Source organism: Monodon monoceros, unplaced genomic scaffold (genome assembly GCF_005190385.1).
Source record: "Monodon monoceros isolate NGI ecotype Baffin Bay Population unplaced genomic scaffold, NGI_Narwhal_1 Super_Scaffold_13, whole genome shotgun sequence".
In the NCBI taxonomy this organism is placed as follows: domain Eukaryota; kingdom Metazoa; phylum Chordata; class Mammalia; order Artiodactyla; family Monodontidae; genus Monodon; species Monodon monoceros.
This window is the reverse complement of record NW_021703769.1, coordinates 504918-531935: the sequence shown is the minus strand read 5'-3', so window position 1 is coordinate 531935 and position 27018 is coordinate 504918. Positions and strand designations below refer to the sequence as shown.

General features: G+C 60.5%; 2 protein-coding genes and 1 long non-coding RNA gene across 22 annotated transcripts in view; 2 read left to right on the top strand and 1 right to left on the bottom strand.

The window, feature by feature from the left end:
- Nucleotides 1-4872: 4872 nt before the first annotated feature.
- LOC114895055 lies at nt 4873-6603 on the top strand. The gene is made up of 3 exons (XR_003793377.1): nt 4873-5879; nt 6034-6121; nt 6420-6603. It is a non-coding gene; the product is annotated as an uncharacterized LOC114895055 (long non-coding RNA).
- A 1823-nt stretch (nt 6604-8426) lies between these two features.
- Nucleotides 8427-17575, bottom strand: STMN3 (stathmin 3). 2 transcript variants are annotated; one of them, XM_029222372.1, is made up of 4 exons: nt 11137-11232; nt 10735-10910; nt 9380-9571; nt 8427-8820 (listed from the first exon to the last, which is right to left on the bottom strand). In XM_029222372.1, exons 1-4 carry the CDS (start codon nt 11216-11218, stop codon nt 8761-8763), a joined length of 510 nt encoding a protein of 169 aa, XP_029078205.1. In that variant the 5' UTR covers nt 11219-11232; the 3' UTR covers nt 8427-8760. The 2 variants fall into 2 exon arrangements, with proteins under 2 accessions (XP_029078205.1, XP_029078207.1); XM_029222374.1 differs by lacking the exon at nt 11137-11232 and adding an exon at nt 17498-17575 and having other exon boundaries at nt 8593-8820.
- A 2625-nt stretch (nt 17576-20200) lies between these two features.
- Nucleotides 20201-27018, top strand: part of RTEL1 (regulator of telomere elongation helicase 1) — a 28247-nt gene continuing 21429 nt past the window's right edge. For 11 of the 19 annotated variants that reach the window (XM_029220084.1, XM_029220087.1, XM_029220082.1 and 8 more), the window contains exons 1-7: nt 20201-20273; nt 21023-21283; nt 22216-22411; nt 22685-22778; nt 23305-23386; nt 23562-23622; nt 26598-26772. In XM_029220084.1, the coding sequence (XP_029075917.1) occupies nt 21182-21283; nt 22216-22411; nt 22685-22778; nt 23305-23386; nt 23562-23622; nt 26598-26772 (710 nt within the window). In that variant the 5' untranslated portion in view covers nt 20201-20273; nt 21023-21181. The other 8 variants (XM_029220088.1, XM_029220080.1, XM_029220072.1 and 5 more) reach the window with 7 other exon arrangements.

Below are 27018 nucleotides of genomic sequence, written 5' to 3'. Positions count from 1 at the left end.
GCGGCGGCAGCGGCTGCGGCGGCGGCGGCCGCGGGCTCCGCTCCTTGTTGGGGATTCGGCGGCGGCGGCGGCGGCGGCGGCCCGGGCGCGCGCTTCCTAGTGACGCAGGCGGCGGGGCCGCGCACGCACGGGCCAGGGCGAGCCCGGATATTTATTTGGCGCTCGGCCGGGAAGCGGGAGGTGTCGAGAAATAAGGCCCGGCTGGGCCCGACGCGCGTGCGCGCGGGCGAGGGCGGGGCCGGAGGTGGGTGCTTCGGCCCGTTAGCTGGGCGGCTGCTCCGCGCCCCGCCCGCTGGCTCACCGGCCGGGACTGGCCGGCACACCAGCTCGGCGCGGAATTCCCGGGGAGAGGGTGCGTAGGGGGACGCGCTTAGGGTTGGCGAGAAAGGTGAGTGACCTGCCCGCGTGTGCAAAGGGTCTCCCCAGAGGCAGGCGGGAGGGCTGCCCCGGGAGTCGTACAGTCCGAATCCTGCGATTATCATGGCTTATTTTTGTAGCAAGCGTTAAAAACGGCTTTAAACATCCTCACTTCTGGATTCGCGCGGCTCCCCCCAGTGTTCCTGTGTCGACCCCCAGCCGCGCTCTCCTGTGCTGTAGTCACTGATCACGTGTGCTCATTTCAGTTTACGTTAACTGAAGTTAAAATTCAGTTCCTGCGCTATCACAGAGGCATTAAAAGACACCCTGATGAAGGGTTAGGAACGCCCTGAAAACTCTCTTTTTTAATGGCTGGAGTGCAAAGTCCCTGCGTTTTCCAGAACGTGAGAAGGTTAGCATCACTCAGCTTTCCTGGAGTTCCTTTGACTGGGGAGCGAGTACAAACAGGCCTTGCTGTTTGATTGAAAGGTGCAGTGGGGGCCCAGGGGGTGGTGAGTGGGGTCACCTGCCCTGCCCAGGCCGGGGCACTTGTGAGGCATCCTGTTCCTGCCCCAGGACTCCTGGAGGAAGCGCTGCAGCCGTGGTGGTTTTGGGCACATCCCCACATCTCCCTGTGCTCTGTCTCCCCACCTGCACCGGGCAGTCAGGGGGACCCAGAGGGTGGCTGAGGCTGGCTGTTCTCAGACCAGGGAAGGCACGTACGAAGTTTCCTCGTGTGTGGTGTCACTGCTCTGGCAGCTGTCAGCTGCGGAAGACTCCGGTGCCCAGTGAAAGGCTTCAGGGTCTGCGGATGCTCCCTCAGGAGACAGAGAAGGCAGAAAACAAATGCCTTCTTCAAGACCAAGCTGTGAACCTGTGTTCATACTTAGGTAGGAAGACCACTGAAGGCCATTTCCCAGACTGGGAAATTTCAAGCAAACTTCATTTCAGGGATGTTATAATTGGGAGAGTTACCGCTTTCATTCTGTTTTCAATAATATAGAGAGTGTACTCAAGCAAGTGATGAAAAAGTCACTGTTTTTAAAGATTAAACTATTGAGCCTATGTCAGTGCAGCTATTTTATTATCTGGTAAATACAAGAGCAAGTGTGTCTGGTCTGTGCATATCATTTATTTGAGTTTCCCTGTCCTCACGTTACGGAAGTAAATGCCCATAAAGTCAAAGGGAGAGGGCTTCCCTGGTGGCGCAGTGGTTAACAATCCACCTGCCAACGCAGAGGACACGGGTTTGATCCCTGGTCCGGGAAGATCCCACGTGCCACGGAGCAACTAAGCCCGTGCGCCACAGCTGCTGAGCCTGCGCTCTAGAGCCTGTGAGCCACAACTACTGAGCCCAACTACCGAAGCCCACGTACCTAGAGCCCGTGCTCTGCAACAAGAGAAGCCACCGCAATGAGAAGCCCACGTGCCACAAGGAAGAGTAGCCCTGCTTGCCGCAACTAGAGAAAGCCCGCGTGCAACAACGAAGACCCAACGCAGCTAGAAATAAAATAAATTTTTAAAATTAATTAATTTTTAAAAAATGTTAAAGGGAGAAAGCTCAGAAGGATGCAGGAGGCAGACCAGGCCCGGTCCTGCTGCTGCACAGCTGGGGTGAGCTGTGGCCGCTGGCCTTGGAGTCTGGGCACCCCAGACTCCCCAGTCTGAGTTTCCACTGCTGCATGGCCTCCACGTATTTCTGCCACAGGACCTCAGGTCTGGCATTTGAACCTGCGCTCACCTTTTCTGTCTCCGAAGCATTGGGCTCTGCTTGGCTGACAGGATGGATTAGTTCCTCCTGGGGTCTGGGGTGGTGATTTCTCCCCTGTGCTCCCAAGGGGAGGGGAGCTTCCACCCTTGGTTTACTACAGAGGAGGGTAAACCAGGAGAGACTGTCATCATGGGCCCAAGGATGCTGTGGGGTTGTCATGCCCCACCCTCTACTTGGGCTCCACCACACACAGTCCCTGACCACACTGGAAGCAGGACCACGGCAGGCCCGGCTTACCCAGCAATACCCTGGCCCTCCCTTCCTCCACTCTGCAGGCCCTGAGGCCCAGGACCTCCTGCCTGGGGGAGGGTGGCACACGCACTAAGAATTACAGAACCGTGCATGGGTAAAAGGCGTGTTTAAGCTCAAGACAGACCATTCAACCCGTGGAAGAGTATGAAAGGTTTATTGATATAGTTTCAGATTCACAGTGCAGCCAACCTTTAAGAAACTACCCCTCATCTAGCTTTGGTTTAGTATTAAAGACCAAGCTATTGAAATAGTTTCTTTTTCCAACCATGTATCTGTGTATGGCTAGATTTTTTTCTCATATGCTTCAACCATTCTCACTAATTCTTTTCATTTTTAAGGAAAACGTCACTTTTTCATTTTAAAATGTTAACATGTAATGGGTGTATCATTTTTTAGTGAATTACTGTTTTTTTTAATAAATTTATTTTATTTATTTTTGGCTGCGTTGGGTCTTCATTGCTACGCGCGGGCTTTTCTCTAGTTGCAGAGAGCGGGGGCTTCTCATTGTCGTGGCTTCTCTTGTTGCGGAGCATGGGCTCTAGGCGCACAGGCTCAGTAGTTGTGGCGCACGGGCTTAGTTGCTCCGCGGCATGTGGGATCTTCCCGGACAAGGGCTCGAACCCGTGTCCCCTGCATTGGCAGGCGGATTCTTAACCACTGCGCCGCCAGGGAAGCCCCTGAATTACTGATTTTTTAAAATATGTATTTGGCCGCGCCGGGTCTTAGTTGCACCGTGCGGGATCTTTAGTTGCAGCATGCAGGATCCAGTTCCCTGACCGGGGGTCGAACCCGGGCCCCCTGCATTGGGGGCGTAGAGTGTTAACCACTGGACCACCAAGGAAGTCCCTGAATTACTGGCGGGTTTTTTGTTTGTTTGTTTTAATTTTTGGCCGCGCCACATGGCTTGCGGGATCTTAGTTCCCTGACCAGGGCTCGAACCTGCGCCCTCAGCAGTGAAAGTGCGGAGTCCTAACCACTGGACCACCAGGGAATTCCCTGAATTACTGTTTTTTTAATTTCTGCGTTTTAATTCCCAGTGTGGTCCCTGTCGACCCGAATAGCCCACATAAACAGAGCTCTTTGGGGGTCCTCCATAAACTTTAAAATTATAAGAGGTCCCTGAATCCAAAAAGTTGGGGAAGTTTTCTCAGAAATCCTAGTACATCCATGAAATAGATGATTGTCCAACGCTTGAAGCGATGTTTGTGAGGACGTAGGATAAGTGCGAACACATCACTGTGCGCGTCTCAGAGGTCTGAACTCGGGCTCACTTCAGCACCTCTTGAGGGGTAGGTCCTCTCCAGGGGAAGGAGTTTGGTGGATCAGGATTTTTGTCTTTACACTGTGTAGTCTGCAGTGAGCATGTATTATGTTTGTAACCAGAAAAAATGTTAACGTCATAAGATAATGCCTACTCTGTTTTCCTCACAGTGGGCCTGGTGAAGGTTAAAAATTTTTTTTTTTTTTTTTTTTTTTCGGTACGCGGGCCTCTCACTGTTGTGGCCTCTCCCGTTGCGGAGCACAGGCTCCAGATGTGCAGGCTCAGTGCCCATGGCTCACGGGCCCAGCCGCTCGGCGGCATGTGGGATCTTCCCGGACCGGGGCACGAACCCGCATCCCCTGCATTGGCAGGCGGACTCTCAACCACTGCGCCACCAGGGAAGCCCGGTTAAAAACATTTTAACGTGCTTTAAAAAAGCATAAACTACCATATGTAACATAAGGTTGTATTGACTAACATGCAGTTTCTCACAGGGCAGGGCCTGGGTGTTCAAATCCATCACTGTTCTCTGGAGTGAGACACACAGATGTAATAAGCACTCACTAAACTCATGTTGAATACACAAATTAGTGCATGGACGTTTTAAAGTTACGAATTATGTACCTACAACTGCTGCCTGGGATTGACTTGTGTCCTCCAGAGATGTGGTGACGTCACAAGTCCCAGGACCTCAGAATGAGCCCTTGTTTGGAACTAGGGTTGTTGCAGGTATAATTAGTGAAATAATGAGGTCGTGTTGGATTGGGGATCCCTAATCCAGTGACTGGTGTCCCATAGGGACAGACACACTGAGGGAGAGGCAGAGATACATGTGCTGCGTCCACAAGCCAAGGATAGCCGGTGTCCAGCAGAGCCCAGGCTCAAGTTCCCAATCCCTGGGGAGGCCCCCACTGCGTGGAGGCTGGCACTGCTCATCACAGCGCCAGCCGCCTGCAGGGGATAGAAGTCCAAACACTTCGTTCCCGGCATCCTGACATCCAGGTCGCCAAGGAGAGCGCGAGGCAGCCGAGCACCGACAGGACAAGCTTTACTCAGGAGAGAAGAGACCAGGTCGGCTTCCGCCGTGGGCCTTGTCCCCACGCCGGGTCCTCCCCACCCTGCTGGCCTGCACGCACCCATCTTGTGCTGCAGGAAGGACCTGACCCCTCCTGAGGAGTCTGACATGCTGAGCGCTGGGGGTGCATCCATCTCACAACCGGAGGGAGGTCCACACACAGGTTCTATGGGCCCCCATCTATTGAAAAGAAACGGTGCCGTTTGTAAGTGGCCCTTCGGGGGCGGAGAGACGGCCTTTCCCCACAGCTGAAGCTGGGAGGGCTGATCCTGGTCCTCCCCTCCCCTCCAGTCCTGACAGAGGTGGCCTGGCAGCACCTGACTTCCAGCTGAAAGGAGACACCTCTGTGGTTTCAAGGCCCCCAGTTTGCTGCACACGTTACAGTCGAGAAAACTAATACTGCCAAAGAGCCCAATAATTTTTCCTCAGCAGCAAGAGAAGCAGCTGCAGTTCGTACCGTCCCTTCTACTCAGCCGCACCCGAGCTCGCCCGGCGAGGACGTGTGAGGGGCTGGAGGGAGGCCCCGCTGCGACAGGCGTCTGTCTGTGCTTCCACCTTGCCTGCCTCGCTGGACACCCTGTTTCACGGTGGGGGCCCACTGCTGCCCCCAGGCACCGAGCCAGCACCCACTGTGTCCAGAACTCATAGGGTCATCAAGGCAGAGTGTCTGAGGTTTTGAAACCTGTCCCCAGAGTCTGTGACATTCCTCCTTTCCAAAGGTGGGGCCTCACCCACCCCACCCCCACCTTGAGGGTAGGCTGTTCTTAATGACTCACTTCTGCTTCCGTGACTAGTTCACCCCCATGTGAGCCAGCCGACTTGGAAGTGGGTACTCCAAGCCCACGCAGCCTCCAGACAACCTCCACTGATGTCCTGACTGCAGCCTCCTGGGAGGCTCTGTGCCAGAACCACCCAGCTCCTGGAGTCCTGACTCAACAGAAACGATGTTTGTTGTTTTCAGCCACTGCTTGGACTCACTTGTTACACAGCAGTAGGTAACGAATACAGCTCTAACTGGCTTCCCAGGAGTCCCCCATTTGTTTGCTGCTCTTTGTTAAGGAGAAGCGTGATTGCTTTTCTGCAAAGGATTCCCCATCATCTCCCAACCTCAGAGGCTCCATATGGTGACTGTCCCTCAGTGCCTTACCAGGGCCGCCTAAGAGGTAAGAGGCCCTGACCTTGATCAGCTGCTCTTCTGGGAGTTCCAGGGCTGTGCGCTTCTATGTGGTGAGCCTGTGTCTGTGAACCCAGATGACAGGCATGCATAACTCACGCCTCGTAAAAATATTTTCCATGTATTTCCTTCCACTCCTGCAGATTTCTGATGTCTCCACCTTACTGGAGGCTGTGTGTCCTGGGTTCTGACTTTCCCACCTCTCCCTGGACAGGGGAAGGTGCGGAGATGGTGAGAGTTCCCTGGAGCCTGGGGAAGTAGCTAGGACTGCCCCAGGAGAGGGCTGTGGGTTTGGGGAGAGGTGAGTGGGTCTCTGGGTCCTGGGGAGCAGGCATCTCTCCAGGGCCTGTACCTGAGGTCCATGTGTGGACCTGAGCATGGCTCAGCGTGGACATTACCAAACATGCCTCCTCCCCAGCAGAGGGGTCCCTCCCTGCTGGGCACCCCAAGGGGCAGTTCGGGTCCCCTAGGACAGACATGTCCACCAGTGTGAGTCACGATGTCTGCTTGTCTCTTTTTGCCACTGCAGGTCCCCATGTTGGGACCAGATCTGTGTCTGTGAACCGTCAGCTGTCCAACGGGGTCCACAGAGTGATGGGACACACCCTGGGATTCTAGGACCACCCCCCCATCCAAGCAAGACCCACAGCCGTGGTGAGTAGGGCAGGCCCCAGACCTCAGACCCTGATCTTCCTCTGCAGTGGCAAGCTGAGAGCCCGGCCCACAGGAGGGCGCAGCCCTGGGGTAGCTGGGGCGGCCCCACCTACAGCGGAGGTCCCAGCCTCCCCCCTCCCACCCCCACTGTCTCCTGGGGCTCCGGAGGGGAAAGTGGGCTTGCGTGCTGTTTATATGCTCTTTTCTTAAAATCGCCATTGTCATGAGAACTGTTTGCAGTTGTGGTGATGACACACAAGGGTGGGGTTTCCAGGGGGACGCTTGCACAGGCAGTGGCCTCGCAGCTCATCTGACCCCACAGATGCAGGACACACGCCGGGAGAGTTCAACCGTTTCTTAAGCACACACATTTTTTTAAATTGTTCATTTGATTTAATTTTTGAGTTCACTTTTACTACGTGGATGAGATGGGTGTGTATTACACTAGGGCTTCCGCTATGAGAGAGCTGCCACCGCTCAGAGAAATCCAATCCTCCGTCCCTTTCCGCTCCCCTTTCTGAGTCCCACAAAAGCCACCGGTGGGCACTGCTGGGTTCCAGTCCTGGCTTGTCACTCCCTCGGGGGCTGTCTCAGTGGGGACAGGGATGGGGGGCACAGGTCCCAACTTCCCCAGAAGCCCACTGCAATGGATCAGTACCCACCCATCCTCCCTGGCTTGGCTCTGGGAGGTCACCAGCAGTGTCCCCATAGGTTTCTGTAGAACGAAAGCCAGGGGCACTGAGGGCTGCAATCATCTGGTTTCTGAGGCACTGGCTCTGGGTCCTACCTGCAAGAAACGCCTCAGGCTTTCCACCAAGAGGCTGGCCAGTGAGGACTCGGACCCCAGCGCCCAGTCGTGGGGCTGGGCTGCCAGGGAGAAGAGGAGGCTGCTGCTGTGTCCAAGCAGGTAGCCGTCCTCAAAGGCTGGCGCTGGGGGGTCGGAGGTCCCCCCAGACTGAGGGAGGGGGAGGAGGCCAGCCGAGCAGGGTCTTGGCAGGAGATAGAGCCAGGCCTCCAACCTGCAGGCTGGCCAGAGTGGGCCACCAGCCAGGAATGGAAGGATGGAGGAGGTGGCTTGGGAACCCTGTCCCCTGCCCCCCGACATCTGAATCTTCAGGCACTGGTCCCCCGCCCCCCAGCATCTACTCAGGGCTCCCAGAGGGGCACCCACTCACACTGGGCCACCTGTCCAGAGGTACGCCTGAAAGCCCTGTGGCCAGGAACAGTGTGGGAGCATCTTTTGACCAGAGCAGAGTGCACACGGGAGGGGGCTGAGACTCCAAAGGGATATAAGGATGGGTCCTCCAAGGGCATCCGCAAAGCATGGAGGAGAGGAGGGACAGTGGGAGGCTGGCTTTCCCCGCACAGGTGCTGGGCCAGAAGGAGAAGGCCCTTCTGGGGGGAGGGGCCGTCACGTGTCCATGCTGCCCACAACCCTCTAGACCACAGCAGCTCGCTCACAGGTCCCTGGTGGAACATGCCCACTCCCCTGAAGACCCAGGCCAAGCCACACCCCACCACCACTCCAGCCAAGGGCAATGACCGAAGCCTCCCAGGCCAGCCGAGGGTGCCAACCTCAGGCCTGGGGGTCTCAGAGGGCCCCTGTGCCACCACATTAAAGCGTGCTGCAACTCCTACCCACCAGTTCCAAAAAGCACCACTGCACACGGGATTCCCAGGGCTGGCCAGTGACCGGGTACCTGCCCCCCACTGCCCAGAGATCCTTCTCTGTCCCAGTCTGTCTTCCTCCGCCCACTTCTGCGTGCCCAGCCCCTCTCCCAGAAGAGGACATCCAGGTGGAGGTGGCCCTGCCTGCTGGCAGGAGCTGCCTCAAAAGACGTGCCCTAAGTGACAAGGTGCTCACAGCACAACGACCTGCGTGTTCCTGCCACCATCGCTGGATTTATTGAGGTCGCCACCACGTCCACTAAGAGGGCTGCCAAGAGGGGACCCAGCCACGGCCAGCCTGGGGCCTGAACTGCGGGGCTGTGTGCCACGCCCTGGGGGCTCCACAGGGAGAGCCTGTGGGCAAAGCTTTGCCACGAGGGCTGGACAGCTCGGAACGCGGAAAGAGAAGCTGAAGCTGGGAGAACAGGAGGGGAGGAGGGACGGGAGCAAAAGCCGCATCTAGACAAAGTCGAACAAAACAAAACCGAAACTCAGGTGTGTTCCTGTCTCATCTCGGGATCCAGGCGCCGCGGTGTCCAAACGGCCCCTTAGCCGGACGTCTCCTCTCGCTGCTCCCTGTTCCTGCGCACTTCGGCAGCGTGCAGCTCCTGCGGGACAGGCGGGGTGGGCGGGGCCCTGCAGCCGGCAGGGGCGGGGTCCTGCCCCCCCACCCCTCCTGGGCTCTGGGGGCCGGGCCTTCCGGCTCCCGGGCTTTGGGAGCCCTGGGGTCTTTTCCTCCCTAGACTGGCTCGGTCCCAGGTGCGGCAGACGCGACCAATGAGAACACCTTAGTGACCAGGAGCAACAAAGGGCAGGGGCAGGCCTGCGTCACGGACTGCAAGTGCGGCTTGAGGGTGGGGGCTGGCCCTCAGGGAGCCTGGGGTGGTGTCCAGACCCGAGCATTGTGACTCCGGGAATTTCCCGAGGAGTGCAGGCTCGGGGCTCCCCGGAACTAACCTGGTCCCGCTCGCAGGGAGGCTGCTCCGGCCTGGGCAGGGGCTCGCCTTACCCTGGCTAGCCCCAGTAGGACGGGGCGTCACGGGGAGGCCGGACTGCGGGAGCGCCGCTGGCGTAGTGGGCAGGGACCGGCCAAAGGCCAAAAGAAGGGGCTCCTGGGGGCCCCCTGCTTCGGGCCCCGCCCGTCCTCGGCCCCGCCCCGGCGCGCACCTTCTCGCGCAGCCGCTCACGCAGTGCGGCCAGGTGCGCCTCGCGGATCTCCTTGCTGAGCTCCATCTTGTAGTTGAGCTTCTCCTCGGCCAGGCGGCTGAAGTTGTTGTTCTCCTCCAGCGCCTTGTGCAGCACCTCGCGCTCGTGCTCGCGCCGCTCCGCCAGCTGCTTCAGCACCTGCGCCTCCTGCGTCTGCGCGGGCGGCCGGGCGGGCGAGCGTGAGGGGCGGCCGAGCCCGCCCCGCCCAGTGCCCCGCGCCCCGCCCCGCCGCCCAGCCCGAGCCCACCGCCTCCCGCCCCCCGGACTTGTCCTCGGGGAGTTCGGGCCTACCCTGTTCTGCCGTTGGCTGGGGTGACCACCTTATCCCCAGGCAAGCCCTCCCTGTCCACCCTCGGCCGCAGAGCTGCCCCTCCCCGCTGGGCTCCGGGCGCCCCCGCTCCATCCCGCTCCAGAGTCCCAGCTGCCCTCGGGGAACGTGGGAGGAGCGGAGGAAGCTCTTGTGGGCTGTCACGGAGCCTTCCCCATCTTTTCCTCAAACGTCTGCCCGCTGAGCACGAAGTAGGTGCTTAATACACACCGGGTTCTGAGCTCCCTAAGGTGCCGGGGGCATGGGAAGGGTCCCAGGGCCGCTAGGGAAGGGACGAGTTGGAACGAGGAGAGTGGGGCTGCTGGCGCCACTGTCCAGCCCTGCTGGTGGCCGCGGGAGTGGACCCGAGGCTCCCAGAGGTAATTAGCCTCCCTCAGCCTCCTTCAGAAGGCTGCTGGGCTCCACCCACGTGCCAGTTACTACTAGTTAACCCTGAGAAGCCTGGGTCCCCAGGGCTCACCGGTCCTGCCGTAAGGGGGATAGAGCTGCTGCCCCTGCCCAGTGGACTTGGGCACCAGGACTGCACTCCTGAGAGCACGTGCTTCTCTGCGTGTGTCTCAGTTTCAGAGAGGCTGGTGTGAGAAAGGGTGGGGAGGGGCCTGCTTCTCCCAGGGGCCCCCTGAGCTCCCAGCTCATGGAAAGCCCTTCCTTCACGCTCCCCTGCTCAGGAGGCTGTCGCCCAGCCTCCTCTCCCAGGGCCCCTCCTGGGGCTACCACCTGACCCTCCCACCCTGCCAGCATGGCCAAGGGTGCCCCTCCCAGCAGTATCTGGTTCCTGTCTCCCTCCAGCTGGCTGCCATTGAGGAATCCTTCCTCCCCCGTCTCATTCTGATGGCTCAGGAGGTGGCCCCGGGACCATGAGACCCTCTCTGCTACACAGGCCCACAGCCAGTCGAGTGCTTGGAGCAGCCCGCACCTTGGGGACGCTGTCTGTGGCCAGCAAGGCCCCCGACCATCTTTATCAGGACCCAGAGGGGTGGCTCCTTACCTTCCTCCGCCCCTCAGCTGCCTCCAGCCGCTTCTGCAGCTCCTCCAGGGAGGTGTCCTTCCTCTTGGGGGGGGAGGAGAGTATGGGACTCTCCGGGGAAAGGTCGGAAGGGGATTTGAGGATGACCTCAAAGCTCTGGCCGGAGGCCCTCTTGTCCAGCTGCTTCACCTCCATGTCTGCAGGGCAAGAGCAGACGGGGGCTTCAGGAGGGCTGCTCAAGGAGGGGGCAGGCCGAGCACACACCCAAGTCAAGGTCTGAGAGGAAGGCTGAGGCTGCTCACGTGGGACTCCCAGGACCGGCCCCTCCCCACAGGGACCTCTCTCTGGAAGGCAGCCAAGCGCGGGTGCACAGACGCCACGGGAGGGGGTAGCGAGGTCAGGGCAGCAGCCGGGCACACTCACCCCCATACTGGTAGACGGTGTTGGGGTGCGGCTGTGAGTAGAAGCAGGAGCAGAGGAGTGACAGCACCGACAGCTCCTTCATCTTCTTGTAGGCTGTGGGCGTGAGGCCGGCCTGAGCAGGCGCCGTCCCATCGCACCTCCAGCCCCACCTCCCTGGATGCCCAGGCCTCCCTGCCTCTGCCCCCGTTGCTGCCCCCTTGCGCCTGTCTGGGAGCCTGTTTACCTTGATCTTTTGTGTCCCACATCTCTGACTCTCTCCGTCCCTCCCTACCTCCCAGATGTTGGCTGTCTTTCCCTGGGCACGCCTCCCTGTGGGTGTCCTGCATTGGTCTTTCTGTTCCTGTCTCTGAGTCCCTGCCCCCCTCGCTCTGTCTGTCTCTGCCTCTCTCTCCCTCCTTTTCTCTCTCTTGGCATTTCTGTCTGTGTCTCCGTTCATCCTTCTGTCTTTCTGGCTCTCCATCTGTCACTACCTCTCTTTGTATCTTTACGTCTCCATGATTCTTTGTCACTGTGTATCTTCCCGACTCTCCCCTCCCCCTGCCCCTCCGCGTACTTCTCCTTCCTCCCCTTTCCCTCTCGTGGACACTTGCCCGGTCGGTGGAGAGGTTAACCACCACACTGGTGACTGGGCCAGCACAAATGTAGAGCTTCTGCAGGCAACACTTTCTTGGGCTGTGCACTTAGGTGAAGCCCTCAGACCCTCCTGTCTGCCCCCCAGCCCACCCCCCATTTACCCTGTAGTGAGCCCACCGTGGGGTGAAATCAGGTTCTCACCAGACACGCACTGGCTGCTCATCAAAAGCCAAACGGACGGGAGCTGTCCGTTCAGCACCACAGCCCGCCCTCTGGCCTTGCAGGGTGAGTGCCCACAGCCAGTGTCCACACTACCCAACCAGAAAAGGAGGTGAGCCTGCTGAGGCCCTGAGCCTTGTCAGGGAAGGGGAGATGCTCGCTCTCAGAATGGAAATAATTGAGCTCTTTGTGGTTGGTTCATAGCAAGCCAGGCCCCAAAGTAGACACATGGGTCTGATGTCTCACTGGCTCTCAACAAACCTGTATGCCCAATACTGTCACCCCCACTCAACCAAGAGAACACTGGGCCCAGGTAGCTGGGTGACTTGTTCAAAGCTCCTCCAGAGCAACCCCAGGTGGTCTGTGTTCTTTCCACCACTGCAGTAGGTCCCAAAGACTTGGGGGCTCAGACCCATGCACCTGCCTCCCTGGCTGGAGAAGCTAGTATAGGTCTCTAGAGAGATACTCCACGGAGAGCGACTCTGGCTTCCATGAAAGAGCATGCATAGTTACCCACAGCGTTCTTCCAAGGGGCAGACAGGTTGGACAAGAAACTTTCTGATGAAATTTCACTCAAGATAATGTTTTTAAATTGATTTCACATAAAACTGGGGAAAGTGCTGGTGTAGAAACAGGACACAGGACAGAAGTGACTAGGCCTTGTCTGAGGGAACAGCTTGCTGTGAGCAGGGTCCTCCAACAACCAGTGCAGAGAATGATGTTATTTGATCTAAGTGTCCTGATGACCCAGACTCTTCCGGAGAGAGCCCGAGAAGTTGTGACGGGAGCACAGAGGAATCCTGAGCAAGCAGCAGGGAGAGCCTTTGGGGTCTTGGAGGAGACGCAGGGCGAAGACACATGACTTGGTCATTGGCTCAGGAGTGTGGGAGGGAGGGCCAGGTAGGGGTGGGCCTCAAAGGGGATTTTGGCCTGACTTGTCGATTTTGCTTTTTCACAAGCAGAATCTACTCGCGTATTACTTATGTCATTAAAAGTTAACTTTAGAAAGGAGGCTGAGGGGTACCTCCCAGGATGTGTGCTTGGGAGTTAGAGGAGGCAGGACCAGGCAGAGCAGCTCTCCAGGAACAGCAGAGCAGGAGATATTTGGACACTTGCAGAGGCTGGGGAGGTAGCCAGGCCTGTGCTCAGAAGGGAAGGTGGGGCAGGGAGTGACAGGGAGTCTGGTCAGGGGCCTAGCTGGGTCCTGGGAGAGGCCAGGGAGGAGGGGCCTCAGTCTAACCCTGCCAGCACCCACCACTCTGGCAACAGACACCAGCCCCCTACCCTGACCTTTCAGAGAGTCCTTTCTCATCCCGTGTTAAAACCTCCGAAAGAGTTTACCTTACAGGCCAGGAACCTGGGGCCTCACAGCTGCTCAAGGCCCTCACTGCCCCAAGCCTGAGATTTTCCCAGGAAAAGGGTTGCAAATTAATAACAGAGGAATTTTACAGACAAATGCCAGGGGCTCCCTTCCAGGCAGCTGTCACCTCAGCCTGGAGGGGGGCTGGTGGCAATTCAGGGGCAGGAGGGGGAGCTTGGGCAGGTGTGAGTGTAGGCAGGTGAGAGGGGAGAGGGCTGGGGGCTCAAGACTGAGGTCAGAGTCTCCGAGGTCATGGCTCTGCCCAGGGGACAAGTGTCCAACTGGGAAGTGAAGGACTATGTCCCGCGGCTGCAAACAGGGATGCAGCTTGGCGTCTGGTGGTCGTGGAGATCCCCTGGGTTGGTGGCCTATGAGGACCTTCCTTCTCAGAAGACCCTTCCTCAAGAAGCCCAGTGGGAAGGGGCAACTCCCCAGGAGGGGGCTTGGGAGTGAGGCCTGCGCTGTCGTCTGGTTGCAAGTCAGAGGGGACTGCATGGTGGGTGGGGAACCGGCAAATTTGGAGACAGTGAGCAGGGGGCAGCCTGCACCGGGGTTGGAGATCAGGGCTGGGCCCAGCCACATGCAAGACAGGAGGGTACGGCTGTATTTTCAGAGCCGGAGGGGCTTAAAGTTCCTCTCATTGCAGAGGGAAGAGGTGGAGGCCCAGACCTCTCCACAGACATAGCTCCAGCCAGGAAGTGGGGCCTCGAGGCACGCCCTCCCTTTTCTCTCCTCACCAGGACCCTCTCTTCCGTCCCCATCACTGACTTCAGAAAGTCATTAAAAACAAATCTCTACCGTGAACTGGACTGCTTTGATCCCCTTCATAGTAAATGTTACACATGCAAAAGGCATGTTGGCCTGTTGGATGGTTACATCTCAGAAGAGCAAGAGTTAGAAGGCACCAGGTCATCCTAGAGTACCTGGTGACAACAGTAATCGTGCCCAAGGGGGATGGGGTGGGCACACCACACCCTTCCTCCGAACTGACTCTCAAGACCAGCCAGACCAGGCAGACACCCTCATCAGCCTCATTTCTACAGAGGAGAAGGAGGTGCAGAGAGGGCAAGTGGCACCCCCGAAGTCACACAGCATGCCAGGATGGCAGCCCTGTCACGAGCCCAGGCCTCTGCACTCTCCTGTTGGGAGCCTCATGGTGGGTGGGTGGGGGGTCTTCCAGAACTAGGAGGGAAGGGGGCCCACAGATTCCTGCTCACCCCTAAAAGGGCCCTGGAGGCTGCTGCTAACTGCCTCCTGACAGATGGAGCTTGTTGCCACCCAGGCTGCCCCTCTCTCACTTGTCAGAGTCTCCTCCCTCAGTGTCGGGAGCCCAGCATGGCAGAAGTTGACAGCAGCATTCACCTTTCTCTGGGAAAGGTGGCTGCAACAGTCATGCTGCCTGGCGTGGACTGGGCACTCACCTCTTGCCAGGCCCCGGGCCAAGCACTGTTTCCTGAAATAGCTCATTCAACCCTCAGAACAAGCCTAGGGGAGGCGCTGTCACTATCACGGTCACCCCGATGGGGAGATTGAGCCCCTGAGCGGCGAGGTAGCAGGTGCAAGGCCTTGCAGCTTGCCAGAGTTGCATAAGGGGATGAACATGAGCGAGTCTACAAAAGTGCCTGAAGAGCTGAGCACCTGGGAAGGACACCAAGACGCAGTGTCCTCAGAACGCGGCCCACCAGGAGGCACTCAAGAGCGAGGCAGGGGCAAAGCTTTCCAATCTATGCACAAAGATGAGGCTAAGAGCAATCCTGCAGCGGCCACAGACCAGAGCAGAGGTGACACTTCAAGGCCACTGAGGCACGAAAGTCTGCTCCAATCAAAGATGTGTTTTCAGAGAGAAGCCATAGCTGGTTCACTTACACCAATTTTGGCCACAGTTACCGGCGCTGTCACGTAGCCACTTCTGGGCCAGACCTCTCTCCTATCAAACTGTTATGGCCGGGAGAAGCTGCAGGTGAGCACAGGTGTGTGTACACACGGGCTGCACTCTATAGAGGGCAGTGCTGATGACAGAACATGAAAGGCCCAACCCCATGTGATGTCAGCTATGAGCAGTTCTCCAGCTGGTACTGCAGTATGTCTTTGCTGGCCATGCTGGACAAAACTGACCAATGGCACTCATGGTCTCCTTCCTTCTTTTTTCTTTAAAAAAAAATTTTTTTTTTTGGCTGCTTTGGGTCTTTGCTGCTGCACGTGGGCTTTCTCTAGCTGCGGCGAGCGGGGGCTACTCTTCGTTGCAGTGCGCAGGCTTCTCATCATTGCGGTGGCTTCTCTTGTTGCAGAGCACGGGCTCTAGGCACGTGGGCTTCAGTAGTTGTGGCATGTGGGCTCAGTAGTTGTGGCGCACGGGCTTAGTTGCTCCGCAGCATGTGGGATCTTCCCGGACCAGGGATCGAACCCGTGTCTCCTGCACTGGCAGGTGGATTCTTAACCGCTGTGCCACCAGGGAAGTCCCATGGTCTCCTTCTTGACACCAGGGGTAACTTGGACACCCAGAACAATCCTGGGGAAAAGCATGGGTCAGCAGTGCCCCAAAGTCTGGCCAAGAAGAGGGTCTGGTGCCAGGAAACTCTGAGGTCGGAGGGTCTGGGCCCAAGCCCTGATGGCCATCGATGGTGTGGCTTCGTCTGCGTCCCTCCAGCGCCTAACCTCAGTCTGCTCATGTCAGAAGGATGAGAAGGAGGCCTGTGCAGGGGTTTTACCAACGAGGTGAAAAGCTGATAAATGCTCCCAGAAGTGGCTGCCCACTGTCCCCCAGCTCAGGCACAGATGGTGAATGAGGACGCACAGACCTGCCCCAGTGTGGGACTGGGGCCGCACTGGCCACCCTCACCTGCTGGTCCCAGTATCTCTGGGGGTGTCAGGGAGAGGGCAGGGGGCGTATGAAGTCCAGATGGATAAGACCCCCAGATGGATGTGGGGGGGGTGGTCAGTGACGCACGTGGTCCCCTGCCAGGCTCCTGCAGAAGTCACTGGGGGCCAGAACCGCCGGCCCTGAGGGGCGGGGTCAGGGCGTTGCACACGTGGGTGGGCGGAGCTCTGGCGCCTCAGACAGAAGCGGGCACTGCGGACAGAGTCGAACTATCTGGGGAGAGGGGATTGCAGAGAGCCGCCCCCAGGGCGGACGGAAGGGTGGGCGAGGTGACGGGGTGGAGGTGGGGACCGCCCGCCCGCCTAGCCATCTCGGGCACCGAGCGCAAAGGTGAAGCCGGTCCTGGGAAAGCCAGACTGGGCAGAGCGTTCCTGAGGAGAGCGACCCCCGCGTCCTTGCCCCGGGGGTCGCCTGGCAGCACTCCCGCGTCCAGTATGTGACCCCCGTTTCCCGCCTCGCCTGGTGCCCGCCCCTCCGCGGCAGCTCCGCGCCTGCTGCAGGCCCGGGAGGAGAGGGTCGTTGCCGTTGAGGGCGGTGGGTCTGCAGCTGGGGAGGTGGAGCGGCGGGGGAGGGAGGGGCAGACGCCCCCATCCTAGAAAGGCTCGGAAACAGCGGCAGCCCATCCCCCATCCAAACCCGCAGCGTAAAGGGCGGTGGCTTTTTCGACCGGGGCGGGTGGCACCGTGTCACAGAGGGTGGTCCCGAGCCCGCAGCGGCGAGGGGAGGGGCGGCGACGCGAGGTGCGGGCGCGGCTCGGCTCAGGTTTCCGTTTCCCGTCTTCTCGCAGCGCCCCCTCCCGTCCCCCGGCCCCTCTGTTGGCGCAGGGAGAGCCCGGGCCCCGCCGGCCCCGGGCTGGGACTCCTGCAAAGGGTCCCGCGCTCCTCCCTCTGACCCCCGAGAAGGCGCGGTCCGACCCGGGTCTGGGGTCCCCGGGCGCCTCCAGGGACCCTGCCCGCATCCCGCGAGCGCGCCCACCCACCCATAGGTCTCGGAGCCATCCTGAGGCAGTCGCTCCCGGCCTGGCACGGCAGCGCCCCAAGGGGCAAGGGCACCCCCGCACCGATGCCCCCACCCCGAGCGGAGCCCCTGCTCTGCGGCCCAAGTCCGTTAGGCTGGCGCCGCAATCCCCGCCTTATGGGCACCGAGTCTCCCCACCCGGCGGCCCTGAACCCCGTCTCCTGCGGGTTCCGCCCGGAGAGCGCCCGCGCCCTTGCAGAGCGTGGGGTCCGAGATGGGAAAACACTCCGTAATCGGCCCAGCGGTGGGCGAGGCCAGACAATAGCCTCTGCTCAGATCCGCCGCCCCAGGACTCCCGATGCCCCGGTGCCTACCGGACACGGTGCTGGCCATGGTGCTGGCGGCGGTGGGGTTGCGGAGGCCGGAGAGGCGCGGGCGGTGGCTGGAGCTGCAGTCGGCGAATGCTGCAGTGTCGGGGAGGGGAGGGGGCAAGGGAGGGCAGGAGGCGGGAGCAGCGGGGAGAGGGAGGGAGGGGGAGGGAGAGAGAGAGAGAGAGAGAGAAAGCGCGTGGCTGTTGCACGGGCTGCAGCCGTCAGAGGGAGGGGATGATGGAAGGGGAGAGATCAGCCTGGGACGCAGAGCTGAGCGCTGCAACCCGTTGCCCATCCTCCCACCGCTCACCACTTGGAGCTGGTGCCCCCCCCAACCTGGCTTTGTGCACTCCCCGGGGGGATGGCGGAAACAGCCCCCAATTCCCCAGGGTGGGTGCAGCAGGAGGCGATGGGCCTCAACATCAGAGTGGGGTAGGAGAGCTCTTCACTGAGGCCAGTGGAGGCTGGGTGGTGCCTTCTGTGCGCCCAGGCTTGTGCTGAGGGCTAAGCGAGTCATGGATGGTGAGGGTGGGGGCTGGTCTGGAAGGCCTCCAGGGGCATCCGAGAGCAGCTCCTGAGGCAGAGAAGAGGGTAAATTGATGTGAAGAGGCCTAGAACAAAGGCTTTGGAGCAAGACGGAGACTGGAGCCAATCCCAGCTCTGACATCTACTTGCTGTGTGACTGAGGGCGAGTTTCTGACCTCTCTGGGCCTCCATTTCTCTGGTGTGAGATGAGACAATGGTGTCAGTGCCCAGGTGGTGTAGGAGAGATGTGCACACTTGGTGAGTCGGTGGTGTCCTGCCCCTCCCCCCGCCAGACTCAGGGGTTTGGTTGATACCCCCAAAGGCAGAGCTGTTCCCGCAGTGACCATGTCACCTCTTTGGTGATGGGGATGGGAAGTCAGGCAGATGGAGCGTCATTCCCGTTTTAGGGACGGAGCCACTGAGGCCAAGAGAAGTGCTGACTCCACAAGCAATGAAGTCCTAGAACCAGAGCTAGATCTCTGGGAAACCTCGGGAACACACAGAGAGATGAGGAGGGCCCAGGACCTCTGTGTGCACACACAGCAAGCATGTGACTGGTTAACATCTGTCCTGTGGTCCACATGGGGGCGGGTCCACCGTGAGAGTCCCACAGAGCCTGGCAGAGCAGACACTCAGTGCAAGTTGGTTGACTTGCTCGAGATCGCAGTGCCTGCTGAGTGGGCTTGCTATGGCCAGCCTTCTTCTCCCCTTCTGCTCACCTCTCAGGACTCAGTACCACAGCATTTACGTGTTATAATTAATAGGAGCCTGGGCAGGAGTCCCTATGCACAATGTGTGACCAGGGTCCTCAGCTCCCTTTCTGGCCCAGGAGTTTGCCAAGTCTCTGGGTCCTGGACTTCCCTTCCTTGGACTTTTGTGGGGGAAATGCCATTACTCTCAGAAGATGGGGGGTGTGGAGGTGAAGAGTGGGACTCCTGGCTCTGGGACTTGCTGCCGTCTTTGGGAAATCTACTAACCACCCACCCCGTGCTTCCTTTCCTCACCTGTAAGGACTGGATCATAAAAGCACTTATCTCAGGGGTCGTTGGAAGGACAACCGTGTTAATGCCGGCATGGATGGTACTGAAATGTGTGCCTAGTGAACATTCAGCAAGTGTGTGGCCGGGTCTCCTCTTCTCCAAGCTCCCTGCTGAGATAGACACTCTACTGTCCCCTCACTGGAACAAGTGGGTGTGGGTGGATGCCAGTGTGTGCCAGGGGCTTCCCCAAGCATGATCTCACACACATCAGCCTAGACACTCATGTGGCATTAAGGTGCCATCAGTGGGAAAACATCTGGACATTAAACAGCCCACAAGACCCTCTAAAATCAGCCTTGCCAGCTGACTGTGGGCTGTCACTTCAGCGTCAGTTTCTTCCTGGTGCTCTTTGGGGCATGCTGGGGTCACCTAGACAAACACTTCTTTTTTTTTTTTAATATTTATTTATTTGGTTGCGCTGGGTCTTAGTTGCGGCTCATGGGCTCCTTAGTTGTGGAATGTGAACTCTTAGTTGCAGCATGCATGTGGGTTCTAGTTCCCTGGATCAGGGATGGAACCTGGGGCCCCTGCATCGGGATTGCAGAGTCTCAACCACTGCAGCACCAGGGACGTCCATAGACAAACACTTCTGACCACACAGAGCTGTGCAGACCCCTGGAACCTCCCTGTTGACTGCCAGCTGGTGCTGGGTGCTGGGGATTCAGAGGTCCCGCCCTGACCAGTGGGGGACATTGACCGGAAAAGCGGCTGGACCTAGAGGACAGTAAGGAGAGGATCTGGTGAGGCTCTCAGGAGCCGAGTCACGGGCAAGGGACAGCCATTTGCGAAATTTAAGGAGAGTGATCAGCTCAGACTCGAGTCTTTAAAAGACCTCTGGGTCTTTCGAGAAAAGGGAAGCCACAGGAAACCTGTTAGAAGGCTTGTGCTGTTGTCCGGGCAGTTGTCCGAGGGGCTTGGCCCAGGGGGGAAGTGGAATGGAGACCCTGGTGGGGAGGGAGGAGACGGCGGGACCCCAGGTTCGTGCCCGCGGGCGAGGAGGTGCCGGTCTTCGGGCTCAGGGTCAACTGAAGGGGCGGGTGCGACGTGGAACGCTGCGCGCCATCAGAGCGCGGACCCCGAGGGAGGGGACCAGTTTCCGGCCGGAGCACTGCGCAGCGGACCGGAATTGGGGGCGGAAGTGCAGCGCGTTCACGGATAACTGCGCGCCTCAGCCCGCAAGGTCGGACCGGCTGCCTCCTGAGGACGCGGTGGTGGTGAGTCGGACGGACTGGGGCGAAGTCCTGGAGATCCCGGTCGTGGAAGGCTCCCCGCCGAGACCCTGGCACTGGAACCTGTGCCCAAGCGGCGGCTTCCGCAACTGCAACTCCCGGCAGGCCCCGCGCAGCCCTCGGGCCGCGCGCTGGCGATTTTGGCGCGCTGCATTGTGGGGCGCGTAGTGCCCGGCTCCGAGCTCGTGGAGGGCGCCGGGTCCGCGGGAAGGGCGGCCCGGCGGGGTTTAGGAGCGCGGGCTGTTAGTCCGTGCGAAACCAGACCTCGGGGGGCTGAGTGGTTTGCTGGGCGCCGCACGGATTCGCGTCCCAGGTCAGAGCGGCACACGTGCTCTTTCGCTGCCCACCTGGGAGGGATGGGGCTGGTCCGTGGAGCGGAGGGTTGGGAGCCGCAGGGGCGGGGGGGTCCCGACCGGCCCAGGCTGGGGGGGGGGCTCCGCTGGGAACTGTGGCCCCTCAAGCTCTGGCGGAGGTCAATGCAGTGTTATTGCGGGTGGAGCACGTGGAGCTGCATCTGGCCCCTGCCCTGTCGCCTCTCCCGGAGCACGGTGGAGCTGCCTGGGGCGGGAGAACAAGACAGGGCCGACATCTCTCCGAGCTCCTTATGACAGGATGTCACAGGCTCGCCTTCGGACCTGTTTGCGGAGGCACTGCCTGAGGGGACTGGTGAAGTGGCCTGGCGCTCGGGGAAAGGGTCGCTACAAACAGTTTTGTCATTGCAGTCTCTGCCATAGGGGCTCCCGTGGAGAACGTGTCCCAGCGGCACAGGCTGGCATAACTTACCTGGAGCGGCTGAGACCCTGAGATGTTCGGAGAGGGGTTTGTCTCGCAGACCCACACAGCTTGCGTTTCAGCCAGCCTCTGTGTCCGCCCGAGACAGAGAGTAGGCCAGTATGCCCAAGATAACCCTGAATGGCGTGACAGTGGATTTCCCTTTCCAACCATACAAATGTCAAGAGGAGTACATGAGCAAGGTCTTGGAGTGTCTGCAGAAGGTGAGGCTGCAGACGGAGGGGCTTGTTCCCGGGGGATGGGTCAGAGTGGGTAGAGCCTCAGCAAGACCCAGTGTACACGCACTGTCCCATTTACTCCGGCCAGTTCCTCCTGGTGAAGCTACCCTTCTGGACGTGGGAGGCGACCATAAATAGGGCTCATGTTCTAGGTGGGGTAGGAGAGATGCTAAACAAATAAACAAAAAGGATAATTCTAGACGGTGAGGAGTGCTGTAAAGAAAAGACATAAGGTGATAGACTTAAGAGCGCCTTGGGGGCCTCTCTGCGCAGGTGGAATGTGAGTGAGGCCAAGCGATGAGGGCGTCCAGCTGAGGGTCTGGAGGAAGTATTTCCACACAGAGGGACAGGTGGTGCCTAGCCCTCCTTAGGGGAGGTCGTTAAACCTCAGGGGGTGCAGCTTGCTTTCTGCTGGGTTTCTGGGCATGCCCTCTTGTACCCTGCCCAAGCCCCCAGCCCTTGAGGGCTGCCTCTGTAGCTGGGCCCATGTTCCCACGCCTGCGGCAGCTGGGGGCAGCTTTGCAGACATGGCTGTGTCGGCCCAAGTTTCCACTCAGGCTACCGGCCGAGACCTATGTAGACCGTCAGGTTCCGTTCAGGTAGTGTAACTGCTTGGATCCAGAATCAGAGTCAAACTCCCATTCTGGGGCTTGACACCTAATTAGTCATCTTCCTGTTTATATTAGGCTGAAAAATACCGTGGTATTTTGGGTAATGCTCTGTAAATTGTTTGCTAATGAGACCTGGTTTGGTCTACAGCTTTTGGTTTGAGAGTGGAGAGGTCCTGCGGCATTTTACGTCCCCCGCTGAGTGGGGGCAGAGCTGCCCCAGGGGCTGCAGGGCTTGTCTCAGGTGGGCTGTGTGGCCTGCAGAGCCTGCCCCTGCTCCCCCGTGACCCTGTTCCCCACCCCATTTAGAAAGTGAACGGCGTTCTGGAGAGCCCCACGGGCACGGGGAAGACGCTGTGTCTCCTCTGCAGCACGCTGGCCTGGCGGGAGCAGCTCCGAGACGCTGTCTCCGCCCGCAAGATTGCCGAGAGGGTGTCAGGGGAGCTCTTCCTTGACCGCGCCTTGGCGTCCTGGGGGAACGCTGCCCTGGAAGGAGATGTCCCAGGTGATGCCCCTTTTTGCCCCTTTCCTGGTCCCGGGCTGGGAGGCGGGGAAGGAAGGGGGGTTGTAGCTGCCATGTCATTTCTCGCCATCCTGGCTGTAAACCTAGGGTCAGAACCTTATGGCCAAATGAGGACCCTGCAGAGACCCACTGCACTCCTTCCTGTAGCGAGTATTGGGCATCGATGCTTAGCTGTCCCCGGGCCGAGTTAGCTGAGTGCCCCGGGTTAACTGCACACGTGGGCCATGACCTGTCCTGTTCCCTTGTGCCGGGCAGCGTGCTACGCGGACGTCCCAAAGATCATTTACGCCTCCAGGACCCACTCGCAGCTCACTCAGGTCATCAGTGAGCTCCGGAACACCTCCTACCGGTGGGTCAGGCGGCGTCCACCCCTGCCTTGGGGTCACGGGGGTGTTCTGCCTGGACCCCACCCTGGGGTCGCGCCATGCTCTGGCTGTGGGGCTGCCGCCCTGACCTCAGGCTCATACCCTGAGCTCCTCGCAGCCATCGGGGTGTCAGCTGTGGGCGTGGGTCAGGGCAGCTGTGCGGGGGAGGCCCTGCCCCGTGTTGGAGCCCCCAGCACTGCTGCAGGAGAGTTGGTGTCCCCTCCCCACCGGCCTCCCACGAGAGGGAGGATGCAGGTGGCAAGGTCTCCCTGAGGCCTGCCCCAGTCTCTCGGCCTCGCCCTGGATGCTGACTCAGAGCAGGCCGTGCCACGGTGAAAGCCCCTCTCGAGCCTGGGGCGGATTTCCGCCCCAGCCACTCCCTCTGGCTGCCCGGGCGTGTGAGCCAAGCTTCCCTGGGCTCCCGGTGCAGCCCACGTGGCTCCTGCCGCTGGACAGCACTGGGGCCCCCGCCCTCTGATCTTTGGGCCCCCCAACCGTCTCCTCCACCAGGCCCCGAGTGTGTGTGCTGGGCTCCCGGGAGCAGCTGTGTATCCATCCCGAGGTGAAGAGGCAGGAGAGTAACCACATGCAGGTGGGCTCCTGGGGCGCCCAGCCTGGCCTTGGTGGGTCTGCTGCTGCTGCGTGGGTGCTGCCCCTGGGAGACGGAGGGGTAAAGAGCTGGCGGGGGTGGAGCTGGGAGGGGGTGCCTGGCTGGGGCTGGGGCAGGGCTCGGCCGTCACACGAGCCCAGACCTCATGTTCACCCAGGTCCACTTGTGCCGCAAGAAGGTGGCAAGTCGCTCCTGTCACTTCTACAACAACGTGGAAGGTGAGAAGGCTCGAGGTGGTGCCTCCTGCCCACGGAGAGCGCGCTGCAGGGGGAGTGGAGTCTGGGCGCCTCTGAGGGCTGGGCTCAGCGGCCTCCTGGGCTGCTGGCTGCTGCCCCTCAGTGCCCCGCTCTGGGCTGTCGAGGTGCCTGCGCTCTGTCTCCTGACGACCGGCATTGGTGTGCGTGCAGAGGAGCTCACGCGGTGGGGCCGAGGAAGGGCCTGAACCGTGCCAACAGCATGCTTTGTGCAGAGTGCGTGCTCCCTTCTGGAGGGCTGGAAATTGGGCGCCTGCCAGTCAGGGGTGCCCCCTGGGCGCTGGGTCTCTGGAGAGCATTTCACTCTTGGTCTCAGCTCGTTCTGGGGGAGTCAGCCAGGGAGGGGGTACTGGAAGCTCCTCCACGTGTTTTTCCCTTTGCTGATTTTGTGGTGCATCCTGTCACTGCCGCCTGTAACTCGGTGGGTGTGACGTGCCCCGAGCCCCTGGGGTCCTCCTAGTGACTCCTCCAGCCTCATCCAGAAACGGACGAGAGTGGAAAGCGCAGAGTTTGTGACAACGGCCGGCCCAGGTGCGGCGTGGTTGTGTGACCGCAGGTGCCCAGGGCCCTGTGAAGGGGACCCTTTGTCTCCTGTCACTGACTTTCTTGGGGCCCAGAGTGGAAGGGCGGCACTGGTGCCCTTGCCTCCGAATTCCTGCTTTTCCGCCTGTGGCTGCCCTTTGTGTCTGTCAGGACTTCTGGAGCCAGAGGTGATGGCAGAGAGGCTTCTCTGTGGTGTGGCCTTTCCAGACGGGGCTGTGTGGCCTGGGGGCAGGGTCACGCTTCTGTGGGGTCAGGGTTCCCTCTGTTTCCTGCCTCAGGGTTGGGACTCAGACCCTGCAGTGAGCCGGGCCCCAGAGAGTTCACATTGGTGACCCGCAGGCCACCGTCTACTTGGGTTGCGAGAGCCCAGCGGGCCAGGCCTGTGCTAGGCAGTGGGTCAGGACAGCAGTACGGTCCCAGAGGCCTGAGCTGGGAGTCCCAGCGCCCTTGGAGAGAGGGGGGGGGTTGCCTGATGAGGGCTTGGGCTCTGGCGGGCCGGCTGTGGGTAGGGCTGCGTGGCTTGGCCTCTGGGGCGATGACCCAGGCTCCCAGGCTCATTCCTCACCGCCTTCCCCTTGGCGGTGTCCCTTGGTCTGGTGGCGCCAAGGACCCTCAGGACAGCAATGGAGTGTAAGGCTGAGGATGGCCTGTGGCAGCTGTCGTGGCCCCAGGCTGGAGACTGCTGGCCGCCAGCTCTGCTGTCCCGTCGGCGTCAGGCCTGTGGGTGTCGGGTCGCCTGAAGGCTGCTCTCTTGTCCTCGTCCCCCCGCTGCTTGGCCCTCTGCCCTCAGTCCTGCCTTCCCACGGGCCCTGGTGTCAGGCCCGTGATGCTCGACGGAGCTGTCCCCCCTTTGCTGCACTGTGGCTGCCTCCCCTGTCCTTGTCCCTGGCAAAGGGGGTTCCAGGTGTCCTGTTGGCCACAGGCCAGAGCCGTTAAGGTGTGAACCGCTCCAGCCACGTTTCCACAGCAGCTTGGAGTGGCCAGCTTGCCCACTCTGCTGGACCAGCCCTCACCTGCAGGGTCCTGTCCCTCACCTGCAGCACCCCTCACCTCACCTGGAGGGTCCTTGAGGAGGGAGGGGCCAGGAGGCCAGGGGACGGGTGGGAGCTGGGGGGAGCTTCCCATCCATGGTGGAGGCACCCTTGGAGCTGCTGCGTGTTGGGCCCCTGGCTGCAGGCCCCTCCCCGCTGCCCCAGGCCCTGTGTGGCAGAGCAGGGGCTGTCCCAGCTGGCCTGCTGGCTCCAGCCTCTCTGTCCCCTCCCCAGTCCCTGCCCCTGCTCTGCTGTGCTCTTTCTGCCTGTTCATCGAGGGCATCCACTCACCGTAAGCCGGTGCCCCCCGGCTGTCTCAGCCTCCTTTACCAGCTGACACACGGGATGCGATGGGGTGTCTCCAGCAGGTGCCCAGGCCTTGCAGGGGGAGAGGAGTGGGCAGAGACCCCAGGAGGGGTCTGAGAGGCATGCAGAGTGGGAGCCCTGCCTGGCTGCGTCCCGCGGGGAGCAAGCAGTGTGGCCCGGCCAGGCCCCTCCCTCCTCTCCACTGCCCGCTCCCCAGCCCCCCTCGCCCCAGGTAGGTGACTGAGCTGTGGGACCGGCCTGCTGCAGAGCGTGCCGATTGGCTGGTCTGTTGCTATGGTGCTGCTGAGTGGATGGCTCTTCTTCCTTCCCCTGCCTGCTGTGGGGGGGGGCACCCTGGGGGCGGCCACTGCTGAGGGCCTGTGTGTTCTGGTCTGTGCTGTTAAGGGCTGGGCCTGGCACCTGCCCCAGTGGAACTGGGAGCCGGGGACCTGTGTCCACATGGGGCTGCCCTGAGACTCTGGGTGCTTATTAGAGGAGACCTTTGCTCCCATCTGCTGGGACAGGCCTGGGTGTCGCTGGGTTATAGTACTTCCCTGGCCGATTCCTACGGGCCCGACTGGGGGGCCTGTGTCCCTTCTTGAGGCCCGTCCCGCCCAGGGACACACAGCCAGCAGGGAGTGGGGCCTGTCTGGGTTGCATCCTGAGGAAGGGGCGGGGCCCCAGGGCTGCAGGGCCTCAGGTGGGCTCTGCGCCTCCCGCCCGGATAGCACAGGCAGTGACAGCAAATCGTTTCTGCCGCTGGCCGTGTGCAGCCTGGCTTCCTTAAGAGGGAGACTCTGGGCTTGTTCTTGGGGGAGTGCGGTGAAGCGAGAGGAAGGGACTTGCTGCCAAACTGAAGCCTGATTGCAGGGCAGGTGCCCCGGCGCTCACGGGAGCCGCCCCGGCCTGGAGAGGGTCTGGTGGTGACAGGCTGAGGGCCGGCCCCCACCCCACCCCACCCCGGGGTCTCCTCTTGGTGTTCAGCCTCAGGCCTGCATCTGCCCAAGGCACAGAGCAGGGCTCCCTTGGGACTCGCTTTAGGCTTGGCGCCCTCCCCAGGGGCTGCCTGTTGCCAGGAGCCATTCCATCCCGGGTGCCTCCCGCGGTCCGGGTACTCTGGACCAGAGAGCCTGTGTTTACGCCCGCCCGTGTCCCCAGAGAAGAGCCTGGAGCCGGAGCTGGCCAGCCGCGTCCTGGACATCGAGGACCTGGTCAGCAGTGGGACGAGGCACAGGTAACCCGCCAGGGCTGGGCTCCCTCCATGCGCACAGGCAGGCACGTTTCTCTCCTGAAGCATCGGAAGAAGTGAGATGCTCCTTCCCAGCCCCCAGCCCCCTGCCCCCGCCCACTGGGCCTTTGTTCCTGGGGCATCCATCTCGTCCTCCACCTGACACTGCCCCTCCTCTCTGAAGCTGGCTGCGACCTTGTAGCTTCAGGGCTCCAGTCGTGGTGACACGTGCCCAACTGCCCTGCTTCTCAC

What these genes read in the sequence shown, in the direction of transcription:
- STMN3 (XM_029222372.1), bottom strand. Translation starts at nt 11,218, where the DNA reads ATGAAGGAGCTGTCGGTGCTGTCACTCCTCTGCTCCTGCTTCTACTCA. An exon ending in CACCGTCTACCAGTATGGGG is followed by an intron (nt 10,911 to 11,136) that starts GTGAGTGTGCCC and finishes CTTGCCCTGCAG; the next exon opens with ACATGGAGGTGAAGCAGCTG. An exon ending in GTGAGCGGCTGCGCGAGAAG is followed by an intron (nt 8,821 to 9,379) that starts GTGCGCGCCGGG and finishes CCTGTCCCGCAG; the next exon opens with GAGCTGCACGCTGCCGAAGT.